This window comes from Ovis aries, chromosome 2 (assembly GCF_016772045.2).
Source record: "Ovis aries strain OAR_USU_Benz2616 breed Rambouillet chromosome 2, ARS-UI_Ramb_v3.0, whole genome shotgun sequence".
NCBI classification, from domain to species: Eukaryota; Metazoa; Chordata; class Mammalia; order Artiodactyla; family Bovidae; genus Ovis; species Ovis aries.
Genome location: NC_056055.1, coordinates 186,575,591 through 186,602,542, shown reverse-complemented (window position 1 = coordinate 186,602,542; position 26,952 = coordinate 186,575,591). Strand labels below are relative to the sequence as shown.

Genomic DNA, 26,952 nt, shown 5'->3' with positions numbered 1-26,952 from the left:
CTGTGAATTTATTTAGAAGGCCTCAGCTCAATGTCACCTCCTCCAAGAAGCTTTCTCTGATTATTCACTTGAGGCATTCCTTTTTCGTATTTACTCGTAAATATTTATGGAGCACTCACTATGTCCTGGGCTTCCCTGGTGGCTCATATGATAAAGAATCCCCCTGCAACGGGGGAGACCTGGGTTCGATTCCCGGGTTGGGAAGATCCCCTGGAGGGCAGCATAACAACCCACTCCAGTATTCTTGCCCTGGCGGGCTACAGTCCGTGGGGTTGCAGAGTCGGACATGACTGAGCGACTAAGCACAGCACAGCAGCACCATGTCCCCAGCACTTTCCCAGGAGGTAGGGATAACAGAGTGAGCTAGAGAGTCCAAACCTTGTCCTCTTGGAGATTATACTATACTGGGAAGGAGATCAATACTCAAGTGTAGATTAAAACAAAACACGATTTCTGAGAGTGCCGTGAAAAAGCGAGAGCAAGTTAAGGCGACAGCGTGTCGGGGTCGGGGTCTCAAGCTCACAGCCTCCTCACCCCACCCACGGTGAGGCTCTGGGAGAGGGAAGACACCAGCGCCGCGGGGACGGTTACCTGGGCCCCACCCTCGAGGGCGGCTAGGGGCAGCGCCGGGCCAGATCCCCGCCTCGCCGCACGCTCGCGGTCGCCGCCCTGGAGGCGCGCTCGCTCCCGGGAAGGCGCGCCTGTGCGGGTCACCAGGTGAGGCGGCCGCGCGGCCTGGGGGCGGGCCCGGGTGAGGCCCCGCCCCCCGAGCCGTCCATAAAAGCGCAGGGCGGGCGGCCCCCGCGGTGAGCAGCGCTGCTGGCAGGTGGCCTGGAGGTCGGCTCGCCCCGCGTCCCGTCCGCCGCGCGCCTGGGTCGGGCCGGGCTCGGAGCCCCAGCCATGCTGTTCTGGCACACGCAGCCCGAGCACTACAACCAGCACAATCCCGGCAGCTACCTGCGGTAAGGCGCCCGGGCCGGGGTCCGCGGGCGGGGCGCCGCCTGACGTCCGCGGGCCGGGAAAGGAGCGGCCGGGCCGGGGATCCCGAGCGCCCTCGCCGCCTCCTTGCTCCGTGCCCTTTGGGGACTGAGGGAGAGCTGCCCAGACTCCCGCCTGGGACAGACAGACCGACCCTGGCGAGACCCGATGCTCGGAGTTGCGGGCCAGCGCGCGAGGCGGGTTTCCAGAGCCAAGTGCTCGCGGGGCTCCTCCCCCGACGACCCCGGGCGGGCGCGGAGCGCACATCTCTGGGTCTCAATCTCCCCGGGGTCTTTCCCCCTCTGCGTCTCTCCTCTCCCCGCTCGCGTCGAAGAGGAAACTTCCTGCCGTCGGTCTGGAGCTGTCCCGGGAAGTCTAGTCCCCTGCTCTTTGCCCCTCTCCGCCCGGGTCCCTCTCCGAGCCTCGCGTCCTCTCCAGTGTCCTTGGTCCGCCCGAGGGGCCAGCGAGCGGCGAGCGCGGCCCTGCGTTCCGCCTAGCGGACCTGCAGCGGGGGCGGGCGGGGGCTCGGGAGGGACCGGGTGCCCTCTCCCACTAGGTGGTCTTGGTATGTGGGTCCGAGGCCCGCTCGTTGATTGCCCTTGATGGAAATCTTTCTTCTTCTGCAGGGATTTGACTAGTGCTCTTCAGAGGGAAAAGTAAGTCCTGCCTGTTTTGCAAAGTTCTCTCTCCCGTCCCCTTGAAGGAAGTGGCACCCCCGTTAGCTTCAGTTCCTGGAGGATTGTTTTTCCCTGTTGTGCAGCTGGCTGGGTACTAATGGGCAGTCACTTCACTTTCTGAACTCGCCTGAACCAGCTTTAGCCTGTCTTTATTTCCATCCTAGTCACAGTTTATGAAATGTGCCTAATTTAACCCAAAGGGCATTTGATGTGAGCTCAGAGAAAGTGAACCGAGGGCTAGACCACCTCACAGAGAGAGCTGTCCTGCCTGCTTTATTTTATTTTTGACCCCCAAAAGTTCCAACTCAGATTTAGCAGTATAGGTGTTGTGGAAATCCTAGCTTTGATAGATATTTGTCCAGTAGTCTTCTCTGAAGACAGCCCAATTCCAGCAGGCAAAGGAATGGCTGGGAATAAGTTGTATGTCTTCTGTGTTTTATTCATGGGCAAGAGAGGTAGGAGATGGCATAAGCCTAGGGTTTTAGTTAAGGACTTATGTCTCACAGCAGACCATGGTGATCCACCAGAGGCAGGCTCCTCTGGGAGGTGTTAAGCCCACCAGGCAGATTTTTTTTTTTCCCCCTGCATTGTGTGGTGTATGGAATTTTAGTTCACTGACCAGGGATTGAACTCGAGTCCCCTGCAGTGGAAGCCAGGAGTCTTAACCACTGTACCTCCAGGGAATTCCCTACTGGGCAGATGTTAATCTCTGGCAGAAGATTGTGTCTATTCACTTACCCGAAATGCTACAATGGAATACATTTGTATTGTATCGCAGGATGCAATTTTAGTTGTAATTTTGCCTCAGTTTTAGTTTGTAGCGATTCAGTTTGTTACCATACCTTATAAATGACTTTGAAGGTGACCCTGAGTGAAGAAGTGAGTGTATGTAAAACTTCCTGGACACTGAGAATGTCATCCCTTTAGGGAATAATTCTCCTCCTGAACTAGAGGTGCCCTACTTTAAGAGTTTGGTATTGCATTCATCCTGGTGAGGTGGTTGGGAATTGGGGTAAAAGGTGCTATAAGGCCATGTGGGTTTCTGGGGTCATATGGGGACCATGGATAAAGACTCATTTGGTCCACACTCTCTTTTTTTATGTTACTTCTTGGAAGCCAGGACTTCCACACTTGGAGAAGTTGACCTTGATGGATGCAATGGGGACGGTCCATGAACATGCCCCTGGTCCCCCTAGAGTGAAGAACATCTTATTCTTTTGCTTGGTTTGTGCATTTAATTTTGGTCATCTCGTCACTGTGCAGCATTTCTTCAAGCTGTCTGACCTTCCTGGGGTAGTGGTCTGTACTCCTTTCTTCCCTACTTCTGTTTGATGTTCTGGTGACTTTTATTCCTCAGCAGATAAGGATACCAGGATTGAAATAAGATACTGTTGAGTGATGGCTCTTCCCCCAACCCTGGCTACCCCCGCCTTTTTTTTTTTTTTTTTTTTAATTTAAAGGCAGCAGCCCATGGATTATTAACTTAACATGGTCTGGGCAAACATGAAATTTTGCAATCCCCCGGGAATCAGATCTCTTTGCTTCTCCCCCATTCCTGGATAACCACTTAGACTGGGCATGTGCCTCAATCTGGACAAGGAAAAGCATGAGGTGGGGGACCCAGGGCAGTGGGTGGTGGCAGGGGCGGCCCTCCATACGGAAGGTTTCTAGGTGAGCCACAGCTGGACTTTTCCTTCTGAAAGTTGGTCTGACATGCTGGGGTATGTGCCTGGCTTGTGTTTTAGATACTTGTGTATGGTGTTGTATGAGGAATAGATTGTGTCAGTGACTCTGCTGTTTACATAGTGAAGTGGGGTCAATGAATCTGATTCAGCACCCTGGACACTCGAAGGGTGGAGGCTTATCAAAATAAGGGCACAGGACCTTTTTTTTGGCGCCGGTGTCTATGCTATAATCTCTTCATAATCCAGAGAGCTTAACCAAGTCCCTCTTGCTTGCAAGTCATTCATGTTCTCAAAGATTTTGTTTTTCCTTGGGGATGCACTTAAAAAAGCACATCTAGAAATAAGTTCTCCGGTCCTAGACTGATGTGAAGCTGAATTTTTGGATCTGATGGGAATTTTTGTTTAGAGGTGGAGGAAAAGAATCTTTGAGCATCTCAGTATTTTCCATTTGGATGAGAAAACTGAATTGAAACCATGGTTGTTCTTGTTTTGCATTTCAGAGATATTAACATGACCCTTAAAATAAGGTTTATGGGCCAGCTGTCCTTTCTTTTTAGAAGTGTGGAAGTATGTCTCAGTTTTTATGAGTGAAGTAGACGGTTTCTGTATTTGCATGGTTTACAGAGCCTAGAGGACAGGATTGTCTTGGTCTGAGATGTGACCAATAGCTAGAAGAGTTTATTTAAAAAATAAAATATTTCATTCGAATTCTTGTTATAAAAGCCAGACACTTGTGGATGGAAACCACGTGACATCTGAATAATCTCTCAAAGGTCACAGAATGAAAGTAGAATCATCCAGGATTGGTCTCCTCCATTGGGAAGCATTTTAGAGTATTTGTGATGTCGTGTAGGAAGCTGAACCTGCTAGCTGCACTAGGCTGGGCTGTGTTGCCATTGATGCTGCCCGAGGTTGGCCGCTTAGTCCTGCCTTTGTGCATTGGCTCGGGGGGCCCTGCTCCTGACCCCTCCTTCCTGTGTGTTGCAGCGACGTCCTCGCTCTGCCCATCTTCAAGCAAGAGGAGCCCCAACTGTCCCCTGAGAACGAGGCCCGCCTGCCACCCCTGCAGTATGTGCTGTGTGCTGCCACATCCCCAGCTGTGAAGCTGCACGAAGAGACTTTGACCTACCTCAACCAAGGTAGTGCTGGAGCGCCGGGCCAGGGTGGAGCCTGGGGGCTGAGGGTACCACGCAGCAGTGGGGAGTTGACCTGAATGACTCATTTGGGCCTGTTTCCTCATCAGGGTGGGAGAGATGGCGTTTGGGAAGGGGTTTCTGGTGTCAGATGGCATCTGTTTCCTAGCTGTGAGACTTCCTAGCCTCAGTGTTTTCTTCCCCCAAAGTGGACACATCAGCTGTGTCTCACTCAGGCCAAACAATGTTTCGCATTCCTCATGCGGGCCCTCCAGGGAGCAGGTGATGCTCGCTGAGTGGCGGCCATAGTTATACTTGCTGTTTGCTGGGGCCGCACCTGGTGCCCTTTCCTGGACATAGACTGAGCACCTTTGATGCATGGGGTCAGCTGCCCTTTCTGGAACTGCACCTATCAGTGATGGGAAGGCCCATCCTCGAGGCTGGATTCCACATGTGCCAGGCAGGAGCCCTTTGTAGCAATGGGGATGAGCGTGCTCATCGTGTCCTGGGAGAAATGGCATGGGGTTTGGACTTTGCATTCTGATCCCAGCCCTTCCCAGCTCTGTGACTTCCCCTCAGAGCCTCAGTGTGTTCACGTGCAAAATGAGAAGTGTTAATTTGTGACATTTGAGAGAGTTAAGGTGTGTGAAGTGCAGTTTCCATTTCTGATGTTCTTTATCAGGACACATGGACCTGTGGCCTAACCGATGACCTTTCTGTGGTTTTTTTGTGGTTATGTGTCTGCGTTGATTGTCCTTCCTCCCTGGATCACCTCAGAGACCCTGGCATCCAGTGGAATCATTGCCCCTCTGTTTGGAATGGGAAGAGCCCAGGAGCTGGGGGATGCAGTGCTTTCTGGAGGGAGGCGGTGGCGGGGGCAGCAGTGTGGTTACAATTTATCCTACATGGGCAGCTTCCTTTCTGTAGAACTTTGACTCCCTGATTTGGGGAACGGAAGTCCAGACGGGGTGGGGGCGGGATAGAAGACCAGCCTGCCATCAGGCTGACCTCTGACAGCTCAACCTGCCTGCTTCTGGGCCAGGAACAAGCTCAGAATTAGCAGGTGGCTCTGTGTCTGCCTCTGGATGTGGCCAGGGGATGGGCATGCTTATCCCTGTGAGTGGCTCAGTGGCCTCAGTGGGTCCCCAGCCCAGGCTCAGGCAGCTCTTGGGCACCCGGCTCAGGCCCTGAGATCTATGTTCCATCTGCTAAGGCTGGTGACCCCTGATGGCAGGTATCCTGGCTGGTGGAAGAATACCTCTGTGTGTCTGTGCTTGTTTGTGGAATGGCTTTGGCCATTTTCCTTTCTCTTTCATGGAAGGTCAGATGCTACCAACTTATGTACCTTCAAGCAGTGGCTGTCCTCCCCTGGGCCTCTACTCTCTTGCCTAAGTGTCACGTGAAGAAGCTGGGTGATGTTTACAGAGCGCAGGGGTCTGGGGTGGTTCTTGTTCCTGGCCTGTCATGGGATCTGAGGCCCTGCTGGGCCTGCTGCTGGTCTGGTGTGCCCACCTCTCCCACTGCTTCCCACTCTATCTGTAAGGCCTTTATTGTTTCCCGTACCTCCCCTCAACTCCTTCCCTCCTTTCTTTAATCAGTCACCTTTGGGCAATGTTTGACAGTCAGCACTCTACCTCTTTTAAAAAGGAGTTATCCTTTGCTCAGTATAGATAAGTTGAAAGAGAGGCTAAAAGAGCTGCCCAGGGGTTAATTTGGTGTATTTACTTTAGATCTTTTTTAGTTATATGTTCCCGATTATTGAAAATAATACATGTTTATCAAATAGGTAACTAATAAGAACCTGCTATATAGCACAGGGAACTCTATTCACTGTTCTATAGTGGCTTATATGTGAAAGGAATCTTAAAAGAAAAAAAGTGGATATATGTATATGTATAACTGATTCGCTTTGCTGTACACTGGAAATTAACACAACGCTGTAAATCAACTATACTCCAATGAAAATTTTAAAAAAAGAAAATAATACATGTTCATTATAGAAAACTTGGATCATTTAAAAAGCATAAGGAAGTAAGTTAAAAATTAAATTGAAATCTCTAATTTCACCTGAGAGCTGTTGCTAACCACATTTCTACATATTTGCATATGTAAAATTAAAATTATTACAGTGCTGCAGATATGTGCCCTGTTTTCTTTGTTTACTGTATTTATGAGCTTTTCTCGTGTTATTTAAAATACTGAGAACTTACATTTTCGTAATGGTTGCACAGTATTTCAGAGTTCTAGTAGCTTTGACTAGTCTCATAGTATGAATACTTAGGCTTCAGTGGTCTTTGTGCGAAATGTTGATTACTATTTTAGATGAATATAAATCAGAGGTACACTTACTGGCTCAAAGGAGTTAAGTAAGGCTTTTGCTACATCTTACCAAATTGACTTCTCAGCTGAATGTACCAATTTACAAGGTAGCCAGTAGGGTATGTTTTACTGTCTCTTATATTGGATATTGTTGCTTTTTACCTCATTAGTGAAACAGGATTTAATCTTAAACTAACATTTATATCGTTGCTAATGTGGCTGAATATTTTAAAATATATTTATTGATCTTTCAAGTTTTTCTATCAGTTATGTTATGTTCTTCACACACTTTTTTACTGGGATGGTTCTATCTTACTGATTGTAACAGCCTACCCTATATGAAGAATATCATATATTTTTTGTGATCTATTTATTTATGTGATAATTATATTTATTTTGTGATAATTAGATTTATGTGTGAGATATATATCTTGGGTTTTTTTCAGTGTAGATATTGAATTTCAGTGTATATTATCAAACCTTTTCAGTTTTCTAAAATAAGTTTTCTTTTATGTTTAGAATGCCTGCTTTCCCCAAAATCAGCTTAGTGGTTTCCTAAATTTCATGTTTCTAAATTTTTACATTGCAATGCACTTGGAAGTCTTCTGGAAATAATAGTGTCATTTAGTGATACTTTGGCTTATTACTGCATAAAATATATTTATTTCTTTTTTTCCTTAGCCTTACCAGTGGGATTTATACTTTCATACGTTGCACTGGAAATTCGTGATGTGATCTAACAGTCTAAGTTTATTTTTCTAAATAGTTAACCTACTAGTTGACACCTGGTTTATCTCTTAGTCTCACTGGTTTAAATGCCACTTTGAAACATTTGAAAAGCCATATTCTAAAGTACTAGTCCAGAAACAGACCCTTGTATAGATGTTTGTCCTGTACGCCTGATATTCATTGATTTTTGTCCCATTTTTAGTTGCACTAATTATAGCTTGAAAATATGTTTCTTAGACATTTTAAATCACTTATTCTTTTTTTTTTTTTTAGTTTTTTATTTTTTAAATTTTAAAATCTTTAATTCTTACATGCATTCCCAAACATGAACCCCCCTCCCACCTCCCCTCCCCATAACATCTTTCTGGGTCATCCCCATGCACCAGCCCCAAGCATGCTGCATCCTGCGTCAGACATAGACTGGCGATTCAATTCACATGATAGTATACATGTTAGAATGTCATTCTCCCAAATCATCCCACCCTCTCCCTCTCCCTCTGAGTCCAAAAGTCCGTTATACACATCTGTGTCTCTTTCCCTGTCTTGCATACAGGGTCGTCATTGCCATCTTCCTAAATTCCATATATATGTGTTAGTATACTGTATTGGTGTTTTTCTTTCTGGCTTACTTCACTCTGTATAATCGGCTCCAGTTTCATCCATCTCATCAGAACTGATTCAAATGAATTCTTTTTAACGGCTGAGTAATACTCCATTGTGTATATGTACCACAGCTTTCTTATCCATTCATCTGCTGATGGACATCTAGGTTGTTTCCATGTCCTGGCTATTATAAACAGTGCTGCGATGAACATTGGGGTACATGTGTCTCTTATTCTTAAGATAAATTTTTATAGCCATTGAATCTTCCTTCTATACTTAAATTTTTTAAATGAGATTGTGTGCTTTATAAAGTTGTTTTTTGATTTTATTAAATACTTTTCTTATAATATTTTCTATTATAACCTCAAACACCACTTAAAATATCTGCATCTGGATTATGATTATCTAAAAATTTCATCTTCTGCATTAGCTTCTGAGCTCATCAAGGGCTTCATTTCCTTTATCTTTGTCTTTTCCCAGGCTAGAATTCTACCCAGTACAGAACAAAAGTTGAAAGAATAAAAAACATAAGATGTCTGGATATTATTTCACTATTTTCTGTTATTATTTGGGACAGATTATTGTCATAACTCCCTGGTGGCTCAGTTGGTAAAGAATCTGCCTGCAGTGCAAGAAACCACCTGCAATGCAGGAGTCCCTGTTAGATCCCTGGTTCAGGATGATCTCTTGGAGAAGGAATTGGCAACCCACTCCAGTATTCTTGCCTGGAGAATTCCATGGACAGAGGGGCCTAGTGGGTCACAGTCAGTCTGTGGGGTCCCAAGAGTCTGACCCAATTTAGTGACTAAGCTGCTGTTATTCACTCACTAAGTTATGTCCAACTCTTTGTGACCCCATGGACTGCCACACACCAGGCTTCCCTGTCCTTAACTGTCTCCCGGAGTTTGTTCAGATTCATGACCATTGAGTCAGTGATGCCATCCAAGCATTTCATCCTCTGTCACCCGCTTCTACTCCTGCCCTCAAATCTATCCCGCACTAGGGGTTTTTTCCCAATGAGTCCACTCTTTGAATCAGGTGCCCAAAGTATTAGAGTTTCAACTTCAGCATCAGTCCTTCCAATGAATAGTCAGGGTTGATTTCCTTTAGGATGGACTAGTTGGATCTTCCTGCTGTCCAAGGGACTCTCCAAAGTCTCCTCCAGCATCACATTTTGAAAGCATCAGTTCTTTGGCTCTCAGCCTTCTTTATTGTCTAACTCTCTTATCCATACATGACTACTGGAAAAACCATAGCTTTGACTATATGGACCTTTGTCGGCAAAATGATGTCTCTGCTTTTTAATACTCTATCTAGGTTTGTCATAGCTTTTCCTCCAAGGAGCAAGCATCTTTTAGTTTCATGACTGCAGTTACCATCTACAGTGATTTTGGAGCTCAAGAAAATAAAATCTGCCACTGTTTCCATTTTCTACCCATCTACCCATCATGAAGTGATGGGACCAGATGCCATATCTTCATTTTTTGAATGTTGAGTTTTAAGCCAACTTTTTCACTGTCCTCTTTCATCTTCATCAAGAGGCTCTTTAGTTCTGCTTTGGTTTCTGCCATTAAAGTGGTATCATCTGCATATCTGAGGTTGTTGATATTTCTCCCAGCAATCTCGATTCCAGTTTGTGGATTCATCTAGCCTTGCATTTTGCATGATGTACTTTGCAAATAAGTTAAATAAGCAGAGTGACAATATACAGCCTTGATGTACTCTTTTCTCAATTTTGAACCAGTCATTATTCCATGTCCAGTTCTAACAGTTGCTTCTTGACTTGCATACAGATTTCTCAGGAGGCAGGTAAGGTGGTCTGGTATTCCCATCTCTTGAAGAATTTTCCAGTTTGTTGTGATCCACACAAAGGCTTTAGCATAGTCAATGAAGCAGAAGTAGATGTTTTTCTGGAATTCTCTTGCTTTTTCTATGATGCAACAGATGTTGGCATTTGATCTCTGGTTCATCTGCTTTTCCTAAATCCAGCTTGTATATCTGGAAGTTCTTGGTTCACGTACTATTGATCCTAGCTTGAAGGATTTTGAGCATTACCTTGCTAGCATGTGAAATGAGTGCAGTTGTTGAGGTAGTTTGAACATTCTTTGGCATTGCACTTCTTTGGGATAGGAATGAAAATTGACCTTTTCCAGTCCTGTCGCCACTACTGAGTTTTCCAAATTTGTTGGCATAATGATTGAAGCACTTTAATAGCATCATCTTTTAGGATTTTAAATAGATTACCTGAAATTCCATCACCTCCACTAGCTTTGTTTGTAGTGATGCTTCCTAAGGCCCACTTGACTGAACACTGCAGGATGTCTGGCTCTAGGTGAGTGAGCACACCATCATGTTATCCAGGTCATTAAGACCATTTAAAAATAGTTCTTCTGTATACTCTTGCCACCTCTTGTTAGTCACTTCTGCTTCTGTTAGGTCCTTGCCATTTCTGTTCCTTATTGTGCCCATCTTTGCATGAAATGTTTTCTTGATATCTCTAATTTTCTTGAAGAGATCTCTAGTTTTTCCCATTCTATTGTTTTCCTCTGTGTCTTTACATTGTTCCTGTAAGAAGGATGCTGGATCTGTCAATTGCAAAGTCATTTAAACCATTGGATACTTGTTTCTCAGTGTGGTGTCAGTCCATTGCCTTACATCATGACTTGGATAAGGTGTGTTCCTTGTGAGTGTTCTGTCATCAACCCCAATGACTAATTTTGTATGCAGTAAAAATGATTTGAGAAGCAATGTTTGTGCTCTTCCTCTGAAATGGAGTCCTAAGGAGAAGAGGTAGATAGCAGTTGAAGGGAGGTCCACAAACTCCAGGCCAACCTCTTTGTCAGTGGCCAAAGGTCACTGTGGAGACATCTTTCCTGAAGACTGGAGCCAGAGGGAAGAGATGAAGTAGGTGGTGGGGGAGGAGTCAGGAAGATCAGAAGAAAGAGAACCTCAGGCAATCTGTGTAGGGAATTCTGGCTTTGAGATAAGAACAAGCTTGCAAGCATGGCTTGTTATGAAGAGAGCTTTGGTATTTCCTACCAAAACAACTCTTAAATTTTAAATACAGTGATGGATTTTTCCAGGAGTCTTCCATGTTCATTCATGGAATAAAACTTCCGGTCCATTGGAAGGAGAGGATAGTTCAGTGACAGAAAAACCATGTCCAAAGGCAAGAATGGGCAGGGTGGGTTGCAATTATGTGTACTATTTGTGAAGAAGCCTAAGAGATTCAACGGAGAAGGAAATGGCAACCCACTCTAGTGTTCTTGGCTGGAGAATCCCAGGGACAGAGGAGCCTGGTAGGAGGCCGTCTATGGGGTCACACAGAGTCGGACACAACTGAAGCGACTTAGCAGTAGCAGCAGGGTTTGGAACCCAAGGAGGAGTGTGAATGACTGGAGAGGTAGACCAGAAGGCCAAGATCTCCAACTGCCTTGTTGAGGTTGAGCTGTTGGGTAGCCTCCATGGGCAAGCCATTTACCTCCCAATGCCTCTAACTCCTCACATATAAAATGAAGGAAATAAAACATCTGCTATGTAGGTGAAATGAGTTAATGCAGAAAGAACACTGAAAACAGTGTCTGGCACGTGCATGAGTCCTCAGTCATGCCTGACTTTTTGTGACCCACCAGACTAACCCACCAGACTCCTCTGTCCATGGGATATCCCAGGCAAGAATACTGGAATGCGTTGCCATTTCCTCCTCCAGGGAATCTTCCTGATCTAGGGATTAAACATGTGTCTCCTTCATCTCCTGCTTTGACAGGAGGATTCTTTACCACTGTGCCAACTGGGAAGCACATAGTAACCATTTGCATATTAAACATTATTAATAATAAAGTGAATATATGTTTCCCCTGTCCTATTTGAAAGCTAATGTGGTCATCACATTGGGACTTTGAATTTGTTTTATTTTTTTTTCTGTTTTAATCTTTCTTTTCCTAATTGAAAGATTAACATAAGGTTGGTTCTAGAACTAAGAATTGTACCCCTTAGAATTGAAAGATGGTAGCTTTGGGGTAGATTAAAAGCAGGAGGAAGCCCTGCTGAACTTTTCTGTTAGTTCTTCATTCATTGTACAACAAATAATAGACATAACCCACAGGGGACATCCTGTTCAGAGTGTTAAAATACTGTCTTTAAAACTGTGATTACAGAAAATGCTGGACTCCTTCCTCCATGATGTGAGCTGTTGTGTTAGGGGTACTTTAATTGCAAGATGGGGACCCTAGGCTTTAAAATTCCCAAAGCACTTCCTGGTGTTCCCTTTTGAGTAATTCTCCTAAAAAGTTTTATTCCCATTTTACTGGCTGAGAGAGGTGGCAAAGTCAGGCAAGCCTGGGGAGCAGCTGAGCATTGATGTGATCTTGAAGGGAGTTCTGAAGGGGTAGGCACTTGCTTTTCCTAGGGACTCCTTCACAGGCAGGATTCTAGGCTGGTTCTTCCAGGAGCTGTGTCTGCCTCCTAGAACTCCAGATGCAGCTCGGAGGGAGGAAATACGAGCTTTATAGGGGAGAAGGGCAAGAAGCAAAGGGACCACAATGGAGTCGGGAGAAAAGAGCCTCCTGGAACAGCTTCAAAACCCCATAATCAGTTTCTCCTGCCCCACCCTCATCCCTCCTGCTCTCCAGCCACCTGACCTGAGGGAATGGCCAGAAGATAAGAGCCCCCAGCAGGAAGTCTTATTTTCTGGGATCCTAGAAGTGAGGAAACTTCTGCTCTAGGGGTATCACTTAGCCTCTGAAATCGTCGGTTTCCTCATCTGTGGAATTGAGCCAGGTTTCATTTTGTGGGTTGCCTTGAAAATTAAGTGAAGAACTAACATCTGGCAAATAGAAAGCCACAGATTTCCCCCTTTCCCCAATTATATCTGTAACTTTAAATTTAAGGAATGAGGCAAATGATTAGTTACTTTGTTATCCTTCTTCCTTAGCTGAAGTTTTCTTCCCAGATTAATTTTTAGCCTGAAGTTTGGGAATATAAACTGAGGAAACCAAATGATCCTTGAATACATTACTTTTTATTTTTTAATGCTTTCTCCCTTATTCTTTGCTGAGTATAAAAATAGCACATATTTCTTGTAAAACAGAACAGCCAAACAGTACAGAATTTGTACTGTAAATAACTTCTCATAATTCCACTTCCCAGATTTTTCTTAGTCATAGATTAAACCGTATATGCCTAATCTTATAGTCATAAATTAATCAATGTATGTCTAATTATATAGGCACACATACATATGCACTTATAGGAATGTGTTTGTCTCTTTTTTTTTTTTGTAAAAGATCTTATTATGTATACTATTTTGGTAATTCCCCCTCCCCCCACAAACAATGTATCCTCAAAATCTTTCCACGTGGATACATTAAAAACAAACAAACAAGCTGATCTTCCCCTGGGTCTTTCTCATCCATTGTATGGATGTTGCATAATTTGTTCTCTTGAGGAACTTCAGGATTGTTCGCATTTTTTCATAATTACACCCAGCACTCCATTGATCATCCATGTACACATATCTTTATATTTAAACAGGAAGTGAAAATATCTGTAGAATCAATATCTAGAAATAGAATAGCTGGCACAACATTTTGATAGATGCTGCCTTATTGCCATGCAGTGAAGTCAATGGAGGTGTCCCATTTGTAGTTTTATGAATGATACTATCTGAATTATTGTTTGCTTTCTCCTTTATCATCTCTGTTCCATCTCTACACATATGGAACATAAACTTCCTGAGGCAGAGACCTTGGGTATCTCTTTCACTAATACAGTGTCTGGCACACAGTACTTCTCTGAATGAATGAAGAAAGTCTGTTTTTCTGTACTTTTGCCAATAATTTTTAACCGTTGGTAGAGGGCTTCCCAGTGGTAAAGAATCTGCCTGCCAATGCAGGAGACACAAGAGACATGGCTTTGATTCCTGGGTAGGAAAGATCCCCTGGAGAAGGAAATGGCAGCCTGCTCCAGTATTCTTGCCTGGAAAATTCCATGGACAGAGTAGCCTGGTGGGCTACAGTCCATGGGGTTGCAAAGAGTCATATGTGACTGAGCATGCACACACACATACACACACACACATAATTAGTGGGGAAAATATAAGGTATTCTTGTTTTAGTTTTCACTTCCTCAGTGATGTTGAATATTTTTTCATGTTTGGTTTTATTATTTCTATGCTTTTTTGTCTTTCATCAGATATACCCATTTTTCAAGTGGGATTTTTAAAGTCATTTTTTATTTATCTGTGTAGGCTGTTTGACATACTCCTTTCCCGATTTGGAACCAGTGTGTGTTCCAGGTCCAGTTCTAACTGTTGCTTCTTGACCTGCATACAGATTTCTCAGGAGGCAGGTCAGGTGGTCTGGTATTCCATCTCTTGAAGAATTTTCCAGTTTGTTGTGACCCACACAAAGGCTTTCACATAGTCAATAATGCAGAAGTAGACGTTTTTCTGGAACTTTCTTGCTTTTTTGATGATCCAACAGATGTTGGCAATTTGATCTCTGGTTCCTCTGCCTTTTATAAATCCAGCTTGAACATCTGGAAGTTCACTGTTCATGTACTGTTGAAGCCTGGCTTGGAGAATTTAGAGCATTACTTTACTAGTGTGTGAGATGAGTGCTATTTATTGTGTGGTAGTTTGAGCATTCTTTGGCATTGCCTTTCTTTGGGATTGGAATGAAAACTGACCTTTTCCAGTCCTGTGGCCACTCCTGAGTTTTCCAAATTTGCTGGCATGTTGAGTGCAGCACTTTCACAGCATCATCTTTTTGGATTTGAAATAGCTCATCTGGAATTCCATTACCTCCACTAGCTTTGTTCATAGTGATGCTTTCTAAGGCCCACTTGACTTCGCATTCCAGGATGTCTGGCTCTAGGTGAGTGATCACACCATTGTGATTATCTGGGTTGTGAAGATCTTTTTGTATAGTTCTGTGTAATCTTGCCACATCTTCTTAATATCTTCAGCTTCTGTTAGGTCCCTACCATTTCCGTCCTTTATTGTGCCCATCTTTGCATGAAATGTTCCCTTGGTATTCTTGAAGAGATCTCTAGTCTTTCCCATTCTGTTGTTTTCCTCTGTTTCTTTGCATTGATCACTGAGGAAGGCTTTCTTATCTCTCCTTGCTATTCTTTGGAACTCTGCATTCAAATGGGTATATCTTTCCTTTTCTCCTTTGCCTTTCACTTCTCTTCTTTTCATAGCTATTTGTAAGGCCTCCTCAGACAGCCATTTTGCCTTTCTTTATCTTGGGGATGGTCTTGATCACTGTCTCCTGTACAATGTCAGTAACCTCCATCCATACTTCTTCAGGCACTCTATCATATCTAATCCCTTGAATTTATTTGTCACTTCCACTGTATAATCGTAAGGGATTTGATTTAGGTCATACCTGAATGGTAGTTTTCCCTACTTTCTTCAAATTAAGTCTGAATTTGGCAATAAGGAGTTCATGATCTCAGCCACAGTCAGATCCCGGTCTTCTTTTTGCTGACCCTACAGAGCTTCTCCATCTTTGGCTGCAAAGAATATAATCAATCTGATTTCAGTATTGGCCATCTAGTGATGTCCACATGTAAACTCCAGGAGTTGGTGATAGACAAGGAGTTCTGGCGTGCTGCAGTCCTTGGGGTCAAAAAGAGTCGGACACAACTGAGTGACTAAACTAACTGATGGGCTCTTTGCTTATTTGGGATAGTGTGTTAGACATATTTTCCCACACTTTCATATATTTTATTCATTTTGCTTTCATTTACTTGTTCTTTATTTTACATGGTAAAAGGCCTTCTCCGCTTTAAGATCTTAATATTCACCTGCTTTTTTTTTCTGAAAAAAATATATTTTTGGCATGGAGTGAAAGTGCTGAGTCCTAACCACTGGACTGTCAGGGAATTCCCTTTTTTGTTAATTTTTTAAAATTTATTTTAATTTTTTAAAATTCATTCTTTAATTGGAGAAAAATTGCTTTACAATGTTGTGTTTTCTGCCATACAAGAACACAATCCAGCCTCCCTCTTGAGCGTCCCTCTCCTCGCCCCACCCCACCCCTCTAGGTCATCACAGAGGCCAGGCTGGGCTCCCGTGTTGTACAGCAAATCTCACGAGGTATCGATTTTACATGTGGTAGTGTATATGTGCTGACGCTACTTCCTCCGTTCGTCTCACTCTCTCCTTCTCCTGCTGGGTCCACAAGTCTGTCGTCTGTATCTGTGTCTCCATCCTGCAGTTCAGTTCAGTTCAGTTCAGTTCAGTCCAGTTCAGTTCAGTCGCTCAGTCGTGTCCGACTCTTTGTGACCCCATGGACTGCAGCACGCCAGGCCTCCCTGCCCATCACCAACTCCCAGAGTTCACTCAAACTCATGTCCGTTGAGTCGGTGATGCCATCCAGCCATCTTATCCTCTGTCGTCCCCTTCTCCTCCCACCTTAAATCTTTCCCAGCATCAGGGTCTTTTCAAATGTGTCAGTTCCTCATATCAGGTGGCCAGAGTATTGGAGTTTCAGCTTCAGCATCAGTCCTTTCAGTGAATATTCAGGACTGATCTCCTTTAGGATGGACTGGTTTGATCTCCTTGCCGTCCAAGGGACTCTCAAGAGTCTTCGCCAACACCACAGTTCAAAAGCATCAATTCTTCAGCACTTAGCTTTCTTTATAGTCCAACTCTCACATCCATACATGACGACTGAAAAAAACCATAGCCTTGACTAGATGGACCTTTGTTGGTAAAGTGATGTCTCTGCTTTTTAATATGCTGTCTAGGTTGGTCATAACTTTTATTCCAAGGAGCATGTGCTAACTACTGGACCACCAGGCAATTCCTTTTTTTAAACATTAAAAAAAAATTTTTTTTTTATTCACCTGTTTTTTTAGAAAAAAATTCCCCCTAGTGTTTCATACTTTGGAACTTATTTTTGTATGTAAGGAATAAGGTGAATCCAACTCTGTTACTTTTCAAATAACCATCATTTGTCCCATAATAACTTATTGAACACGGAACTTTCATCTGGTAGACTATGTAGCCATAAAAAGCGTGCGGTGTCTCCTTGTGTATATCCGTGAAGGATGTTCAGCATGTGCTATTAAATTAAAAGAAAAAACCTTTGTTTCTGTTGTTAACACCAGTTTGGATAACACTTAAGTAACCATTCTTAGGAACTTAGTAGCAGATTGAAAGCCAGGTGTTTTGGAGCTGGCTATACCCATGTTCAATTCCTGGCTCTCTGTCCTCTTGCATTACTGAAATTGCCACCTGTGTTTTCTGTAAAATACAGAACCACTTAAGGTGTTGTCTTGAGAATTAACTGAGGTATTTGTTGTTGATGTTTGTTTTCTTTTTGCTGTGCCAGTATACTTTATTTGGGTCCATAAAATTTAGAAATGTTTTCTCAGCAAAGAATATTATAAGCCAGATGACAAAACTTAGAAAAATCCCAACAAAATAAGGAACAAATGTTTTCCCAAATGTCAGTTCCTCATAATTCATCTATAAATTAATCAGTTAATAAATATACTTAGAAGTTAACTGGGGTTTTGATTTTTGTTGATTGGGTTTTTAGAATTTCTTTGTTTTTAAAACCAATCAACATTTACTGAAATAACTAGAAGGTTCCTTGCACAGATTTCTTGCAGTTCAGTATGTAGAAAATGATTTTTAGCATTTCAGATGTCTTCTTTTGGTCATGCATGTCAAGCATCAGTCATGCTTTAAGCAATAGTGGACCATTTAGTTAAGCTAGAATACTTAGGCAGTCTAGTCCACAGAGTCTAAGAAACTGGGAATGATATATTAAAAATCTATATTCTGTGTTGACTGAAAAAAAAACCTCACAACTTAAAAACTGAGAGTTTTATTTGGCAGACTTTCTAAGGATGTGAGCCTGTTACGCAGTCTCTCAGACTGTTCTGAGGGACTGCTCTGAAGAGGCAATGGAGGAGCCAGGGTATATAGGAGTTTTTGCAACAAAAACCAGGTAGTGGGAACATCAAACAATTACTGTTGGTTAAAGAAAATTAGGCATCCTAAGTTAAGGAATTTACCAGTCTTCTGTGTACAGGAAGATGCAAGGGTCTGGGCTCACTGAGATCATTCCTTTGATGTGCACCTCAGCTATCTGGGGCCAGCATTCTCATCCTGAGTCCCCTCAGGGTGCACTGCTGGGGAGGGTGAGGCAGCTGCAGTGTGAAGACTTGAGGACAGTAACATCCTTTGTTTACTGATATGGCAGAACTTCCCAGGTGGCTCAGGGGAAAAGAATCCTCCTGCCACTGGAGGAGATGCAAGAGACATTGAGTTTGATCCCTGGTCTGGGAAGATCCTGTGGAGGAGGAAATGGCAACCCACTCAGAATTTTCTTGCTTGGAAAATTCTGTGGACAGAGGAGCCTGGCAGGCTGCAGTCCAGGGGTTTCAAAGACTTGGACAAGACTGAGCGTGCGCACGTGCGTGCGCACACACACACACACACACACACACACACACGGCAGACAACAGTTTTTCATTAACATCTAGAAACACTATGTCAGAAATTACAATATGAGAACAAATGCAGCATCCGTGAAGTTAACACATGAAATGAAGTTGGCCTCCATCAGGATTAATTTAAAGAGAAGAGAGACGTCATCTGTCCTGCCATGCTGGTACATGTTCAGAGGTTGGCTGTAAATCTGAATCCAGCCTCCACATTACCCTGAGCTGTCGAGCCCTTGTAGCTCACCCCTCCTGCTCCCTTGGGGACGTGATGATGCGGGGGGTGTTCTGGTCTTTTTTCAGTGGAGGTTTTATTATTTTTCAAGTGTTGTGAGGCCAAAAGGTAAGGAGACATTACCATGAAAAAGACAGGTCCTTACTCATGGTTCTGGAGTGGAGAGCTGTAGGGAGGGGCACCAGGGTCAGTCAGGAAGCAGACGGAACACGGGAAGAATAGGACACTTTTGTATGGTTTCTAGGGGAAGGAGTGGGCGAGGCAGAGTAAGCAGGGTTAGGATTGGCTCCGTGGCAAAAAGGCTGTCCCTAGGTGTCTGGTACCCATCAGTCTCTGGAGCAACTGATGCAGGGGACCGGTGGCCCGGAGCATCTGGAGCATGATGTTCTGAAAGCCTAAAAGAGGAGGAGGCTGGGGTAGGGACTCTAGATTGGTTGGTTTGCATTTGTAAAGCGTACTCTAGGCCTATATACATTCTTTTTGATATTCTTTTCCGTTACAATTTATCATAGGATATTGAATATAGTTCCCTGTGCTATACAGTAGGACCTTGTTGTTTATCTGTTCTCTGTATATAGTTTGCATCTGTTCACCTCAAACTCCCAATCCATCTCTCCCCCAGCACCCTCTCCACTGGCAACCACAGGTGTGTTTTCTATGTCTGTGACTCTCCAACAAGCTTTCCTGAGCTCTTTTCTCGCTGGAGCTGATCCGTCTTTCGTTTCTCCAGATCTTTGGTCCTCTTCCTGTAGGGGTCAGGTTTTGGTGTGTTCATACACTCTGAGAAGCTTCTGTTTCTAAACAGTAAATTCTCTCATCCACTGGCTTTCTGCAAAGTTACCTTTCATGTTTATGGTAGAATTCAGGCAGTGTTGAGTTTCAGCTGGAATTTTGGAATCTCACTGTCTCTTTCTAGATTTTCACACTGAGGAGATGCCTACCCTGGTTGGAGACTTTGCATTTGAACTGAAAATGCTACCGCATTTGATTTTCTCCATGTCACTTTAAAAATACTCTGCTTTTCTCTCTCTAGATTTTTAAAGGAAATATTTAACAGAATCACTGAGTTTCTTCAGAATGACCTCTGAGTGACAATATTGGTCTGCATCTTCTCACTCCCTCTTTTTGGCAGATGTCAAGTTGCCATCATTCATGAAATCTCTCAGGAGAGCAAGTGAGCATATCATCTTCAGAGATTTTTTCGCTGCCTCCTTTTATCATTGCCCTCCCATTCCCTTTGTGTGAAGTTCCCCAGCACTTTTTGTGTTCCTTTCACTCTCCCATCTTTTCTTTCCTTCAGAATATGCTCTGCATTCTTCAGAGATGTCTTTATCATGTTTTGGGCCCCAGTCGCTTGGAACTGTTTTGACGCCTCTGCAAGTGACAGTGTCTGGCATTCCAGATGAGCCATCATCACTCCAGGGAATGAATTTCTGGGGACCTGCATTTTGTTCTCAGTCAAGATGCAAAGGTGGACCTAATTGCATCTTTATTAAGTGCTGCCAAGCATTCAGCAGCAGAGTTTGTAACGTCTGAGGACTCACTCCGCTGCAGTGGACTTGAGGCTTCTGTGATGAGTCTAATCTGCTCATTGACTTGACACATTCTTCAACGTGGGCAGAAAAGCTTTTGGCTAGCTTGATTTTACTCTCCCCACTCCAAAGTACCTTGGCTTTTTACTGCGCATCCCCAAGTTTCCAGGAGAAGGTCAAAGGGTCTAGCCTCTCAAGCCCTTAATTCAGACAACCTCATTGGAATACTTCTGATCAGAGCAGCTCTGCCCCTGGTCAGTGGCTTGGGGGCTACAACTGTCTGCCTAGAGCCTTGAGAGTCCTACTCCTGAACTAAACACGGGCCTGGCCACCAGGACAGACCTTCAGTGGGCAGGAGGAGTGGTGGAGGAAGTCAGGGAGGGGTACCAGGTTTAATTGACTTCACTTTGGTCACTGCAAAGGTCAGAAGCCTTATAATTTGTTTAGCATTGTGGAAAGATAGTCATGTTTAAATGGGTCTCAATAAATATTATTTCCCTCAGCCACTAAATTTGGCTGTTTGGAGGGAAGGGGAGCAGGAAAAAAGGTCATTTGCTCTGTGCAAATGGGCTCCTGAGTTAGGTTTCAGGGACCACTGAAGTATAGTTAGAGTTGCTAACTTAGAAGAATGTCTATAACCTTTTTTTTGGCAGGGGGTGGAGGGGGAGTTGTGCTGCATGGCTTCTCTGACCAGGCATAAAACCCAGGCCCTCAGCAGTGAAAGCATGGAATCCTAACCTCTGCACCACCAGGGAGTTCCCTGAAGAATGTGTATAGAAAACAAACTTATTATTACCAAAGCAGACAGGTGGGGGCCAGGTGAGGGGGAAGAAGAGAGGTATAAACTAGGAGTTTGAGATTAACAGATACAAACTACAATATATAAAATAAATAACAAAGGAACTATACTCAATATCTTATAATAAAGTGTAATGGGAAAGAATCTGAGGAAGAATAGATGTATGATATAGATATATGTATAACTGGATCACTTTGCTGTGCAGCAGAAACAAACACACAACTCTATAAATGAATATACTGCAATTTAAAAGAATGTATGTGGTTTCTGTTTTCTGATTGAGGAAAGTTTTTTGTGACTCTCTTTTTTTAAAAAAACAAACTATTTATTTACTTATTTGGCTGCACTGGGTCTTAGATGTGGCATGCAGGATCTTTAGTTGTATTATGTGAACTCTTAGTTGCTTGTGGGATCTAATTGCCCGACCAGGGATTGAACCCAGGCCCCACATTGGGAACGAGAAGTCTTAGCCACTGGATCACCAGGGAAGTCCCTGTGTCTTGCTTTAAAGGAGTTGCTGTACTCAAGTAGGTACCATGATCCTTCCAACCTTTTCCTTTCCCAAGAGAAGGAAGAAGCCCAAAGGAAAATTGGAGTGTTTCCAGGCCATGCAGTTAACTAAGGGCAGGGCCGGTCGTGAGCCCCTGGCTGAACAGGGAGGGGAAGAACTGCTTCTTTGTGGTAATTAGGAGCTGGTGTCCCCCATCTCATTCTCCTTCTCTGGACTCTTGTGTCCCTCTTGCGGTTCCCCCTGGGATACTCTTCCTTGCAAAGCCCTCCAGCAAAGAAACCGATTGTTTGGGTTGATGTAGTCTTGGTTGGAGGCCAGAGGTAGACAGCTGGCCTCCCTTGCTCCCTTCTACTCTACCTGTTTTATGCAGGAATGTCCTGTTGATTCTGTGAGAGGCATCTCATCCCACCCCTTTGATGGGGAAAGAGGGGTCTGGAGGGTGGAACTGACATGCCAGCGTGTGGCGTGGGTTCCTGGCAGTCTCTTGGAGAGCAGTCCTGTCTTCTCTCCATAGCAGCTCTGGAGCAGTGTCTGGGCCTTGGACCACTAGCATCGGTGTCACCTGGAGTGTATGTTTCCTGCCAGGTTAGAGCTGAGAAGGGCAGGAATCTGTGTAAAGTGTCCTGTGATTGATATTTATGTATCCTAGGGTTCGAGAGCCCCTGCCTTGAGAATATTGCTGTTTTCCATTTCTTCTAGAAAGAGAGACCTAGGCATTCTTTTATTATTTTAAAAATTTGTTGGCTGCGCCACTTGGCACGTGGGATCTTAGTTCCCCCACCAGGGATCAAACCCACAACCCTTGCAGTGGAAGCTTGGAGTGTTAGCCACTGGACCATCAGAGAAGGCCAAGGAGCCTGCACCTTCTGAAGACAAGCTGAGGCCCTCCCCACTCAAGGTTCTGCTCTGCAGGTTGGGGCTCTTCTGTGCCCAGCCAGGTGTTCTGTGCTCAGGCAGACTTGGAGATTTCTTGACAGTCTTCTCATGGCGGGGACACATGGTCTCCATCCAGTGACCAGGTCCTGGAAGCTCCCATTTTTGGTGGTTAGGGAATGATATGTGTCCTCAGTGGGAAGGAGAAACTATACCTGCTCTGGGAATTCACAGAGGTGGACCAGAGGAGATTCCTGAAGTATTAGGGCTGGAGAAGGCCTGAGATGCCATCCCTCCTCCCCTGCTACTGAGAATGTCCATGGACCAGTGGCACCTGAAACCCGGTTAGAAATGCAGAATCTGGGGTCTGCTACAGGATATCTGAATCAGAACCTGCATTTCCCTGCAAGTGACCAGGTAATTTATGAACATATTAAAGCTTGAGGGCCTTCCCTCGTGGCCCAGTGGTTAAGAATCCTCCTGTCAATGCAGGGGACATGGGTTCAACCCCTGGTCAGGGCACTAAGATCCCACATGTATAGGGCAGCTAAGCCTGTGGACCACAGCAACAGAATCCCTTGTACCTAGAGCCTGTGCTCCACAATAAGAGAAGCCACCACAATGAGTAGCCTCCCCACCACAATGAAGAGTGGCCCCAGCTTGCTGCAACTAGAGAGAGCTGGTGCACAGCAACAATGACCGAGCACAGCCATAAATAAATAAATAAATATATATTTAAAGAAAGCTCGAGAGGGTCTGATCTAGCCTGTTCATCCTCATGCTACCCTCTTGTATTGGTGGTGGTACATGAAGACCAATAGAGGCTGTGTGACTTGCCCTAGTTGAAAAAGTTGTACTTCAGTCTGATCTTGCTGTCTTTTAAAGTTTAATTAGAATGCGGTTCACATGGCATGTACATTCATATACCCGTTTAAGTGTCATTGTTTTTTAGTTTAGTCAATTAAACAAATTAAAAAGTCACTATAAGAAACTGCACCTAGAAGCAGTCACTGTTCATTCCCTTCCCCCTGCCCCCTGTTCCTCTACTCCAAAACCCCTTGGTAACCACTAATCTGCCTTCTGTCTATAAAGTTGTCTATTCTGGAGTAAGTGGTATAATACAAATGGTGGTCTCATGGGACTGACTTCTTTTACTTAGGATAATAATTTCAAGGGTTATCCATGATGCAGCAAGTATCAGAACTTCATTCCTTTCTGTTGCTGAATAGTATTCCACTGTGTGAACCTACCTCATTTATTCTTTAGTTGACGAACATTTGAGTTTTTTCCCTACTTTTTGGCTATTATAAATAAGCTGCTATGAATCTTCATGTCCAAGTTTTTGTGTGGAACTATGTTTTCATTTCTCATGTGTATACACTTAGAAGTGAAATTTCTGTGTCCTATGGTAACTTTTTTTTAAACAGTTAAAATTTTATTTGACTGCATCGGGTCTTAGTTGCCACACTCGAGGCTCTTTGTTGCACACGCAGGGGCTTCTCTGATGGCAGAGTTTGGGCTGTAGAGTGTGCAGGCTCTGTAGTTGTGGCACGTGGGTTTAGTAGCTCTGAGGCATGTGGGACCTCAGTTCTCTGACAAGGGATGGAACCCATTTCCCTCCATAGGAAGGCAGATTCTTAACCACTGGGCCACCCAGGGAAGTTCCTTGCTAACTGTATGTTTAACTTTTTGAGGACCTGCCAGGCTATTTTCCAAAGCAGATTTGCTAGATTATGTTGAACCAGCAATAAAGGAGGATTTCAATTTCTCCACATCTAGCAGTTATTATTGTCCATCGTTTTGATGGATTAAAGGTGGGGTAATGGAAGCCTCTTTTGGTGGCCACCATCAGCTATTTACCAGCATCCCATGGAGCAGGTGACCTCAAGGCGGGATTGCCACTGGGTCTCAGGAGCAAACTGAGGCCAGAAGCTCCAACACTGTGAGGATGCTCTGAGGGTTTGTCTGTTTTATTCTGTCTGTGAGCACCAGCTTCCCAGCCTCTATAGGCAGAGCGCAGACAGTGAAGCCACCAAATGCTCCTGGGAACACACGCCTAGAGGGACTGCTCCCCTGATTCCTAGGAGGGTAGGTCCTGTGCTTACCTGAGCTTGGTCCCTGAGTCAGTGTGGCTGCCCACACCCTTGGCCTTTCTCCACTCTGATCAGAGGCTGAGGATGAAGCACTTCCCTGAGATGCCTGCTCTCCTGGGTGGCCTGGGGGTAAGGAAAAGAGGCACTTTGGTTGCTTTTCAGTTTCCCTGATAAATACTGTTTGCCCCGACAGTAACTGCCCCAGGGTGTACTTCATGTACCAGAGGATAAAACGGAAAACGAGGCTGCCAGGGGCCAGACAGTGATGGTCGAAATATAATCAACCAGAAGGGTCTGGCTCCCCCTTTCAAGATCAAAGGCTTGTGAGGAACCCTAGCCCACGACACAGTTCCTGCTGGGCCGGGCTTGGAAGGGAGGTGCCTGAGGGGGTCACTGTCCTGACCTTATCTTAGAGATTTGGTTTTCTACCCTCTGCTGTCTTTTGTCCTGTTAACTTACTTGTTCGCACCACTCCCACCTGTGTAGGACGGTACCTGTTTTACCGCATCCTTGTCTGGACTCCATCAGCCTTTGGAATTTTTTCTAATAGGTGCACAGAAAATGTGCTCTTAATTTTATTTTTTTTTAAGATTTATTTACATATTTATGTTTGGCTGCACTGGGTCCTTGTTGCTTTGCATGGGCTTTCTTTGGTTGTGGCAGTTGGGGGCTGCTCTGTTGTAATGCGTGGACTTCTCATTGCAGTGGCTTCTCTAGTTTTGGAGCACAGGCTCTCGGGCTCAGTAGCTGTGGTGCAGGGGCTTGGCTGTCCCACAGCATGTGGAATCTTCCCGGAGCTGGAATGGAACCCATGTCCCCAGCATTGGCAGGTGGACTCCCACCCGCTGGACCACCATGGAAGCCCTGCTCTGGATTTTATTTCGCACGTACTTTCTTCCCATCAACTGTTATGAATGAAACTGAGCCATCTTCTCAGATATCTGTATGCCTTTTGTGTTCCTTTTACTTAAAAAACAAGCTGGCAGTTTATTGCCAATTTTTTTCCTGCCCTTTTGTTCAAGGGCTTCCCTTGTGGCTCAGCTGGTAAAGAATTCACCTGCAATGTGGGAGACCTGGATTCGATACCTGGGTTGGGAAGATTCCCCTGGAGAAGGAAAAGGCTGCCCACTCTAGTATTCTGGCCTGGAGAATTCCATGGACTGTGTAGTCCATGGGGTCGCAAAGAATTGGACACAACTGAGCGACTTTCACTTCACTTTGTTCATTGGGCTGCAAGAAACCTTATATTAGGTTGGACCGAATGCAGTTAACATTCTGTAAATCAGAACAGGTTGCGTATCTGCCATTCCATGTTGCTCATTTCCATACATTAAGGATTCAGTTCAGCAGAGTGGCTACCGAGAAGTTGAACATGTAGAAAGTAGTGAATTTCCTATGAACCAGCAACAACCAAGTGTCAAATGAAACAGGAAAAAGCCATCTCATTCCTAGTACTGAGAGCAAACTGAGCAATTTTAAAAGATGCTAATCACCTGTCTAGGGGTCTAGAGGCCCCTGATTTGGAATCAGTCAACAACATGCATGATTGCCAGTTGCAGTCAGGTCTGTTGGCCCCAGTTCTGGGCGGGGCTGGGGGGAGGAGAGGCTAATTTAGGCACAGAATGTCAGCACTAGCACTGCTGCCGTTCCTGCTTGCCTTTTACCCACTTCTCATAATGTGAACATCTTATGTCACCGTGCTGTGGTGATTGAGAGCAGGCAACTACATGGGCTTGATTCTGTTCCCTCTACCACATCTTTATGTGAATTTTACTAGTTCCTCCCTTGCTGTCCTGCTTCTGTCTGGGTTCCAGTCTGGGATCCCACATGGCGTATTGTTGGAATATTTCCTTGGTCTCCTCCGATCTGTGACCACTTCCCGCTTTTTTTTTTGATGTGGACCATTTTAAAAGTCTTTACTGAGTTTGTTAACAGTATCGCTTCTGTTTTATGTTTTGGTTTTATGGCCTTGAGGCATGTGGGAGCATAGCTCCCCAACCAGGGATCGAACCTGTACCCCTTGCATTGAAAGGTGAAGTCTTAACCACTGGACCACCTGGGAAGTCCCTATCTGATGTTTCTAAATGATGATATTGAGATTATGGCATTTTGGGGTTGAAGCGACATGATGCCCTTGCCAGGGCACCATACTGGGGAGTCATGACACTGATAATGTCTTACTGCCGATGGTATTAACCTTGATGATTGAGTGTCTGCCAGGCTTCTCCACTGTGAAGTTACAATGTCCCTCTTTGTAACTAATAAATATTTCGGAATAGAAAAGATATTTCTTTCTATATATAGTAATTGAAACACTATTG

General features: G+C 44.5%; 1 protein-coding gene across 4 annotated transcripts in view; it reads left to right on the top strand.

Moving 5' to 3' along the window:
- The first annotated feature begins 755 nt into the window (after nucleotides 1–755).
- The window catches only part of TFCP2L1 (transcription factor CP2 like 1), a 69,833-nt gene continuing 43,636 nt past the window's right edge, over nucleotides 756–26,952 (top strand). For 2 of the 4 annotated variants that reach the window (XM_042243986.1, XM_042243985.1), the window contains exons 1-3: nucleotides 756–962; nucleotides 1,605–1,634; nucleotides 4,328–4,479. In XM_042243986.1, coding sequence (XP_042099920.1) covers nucleotides 901–962; nucleotides 1,605–1,634; nucleotides 4,328–4,479 — 244 coding nt within the window. In that variant the 5' untranslated portion in view covers nucleotides 756–900. The remainder of the gene's footprint in view (nucleotides 963–1,604; nucleotides 1,635–4,327; nucleotides 4,480–26,952) is intronic. The other 2 variants (XM_004004762.5, XM_012140372.4) reach the window with 1 other exon arrangement.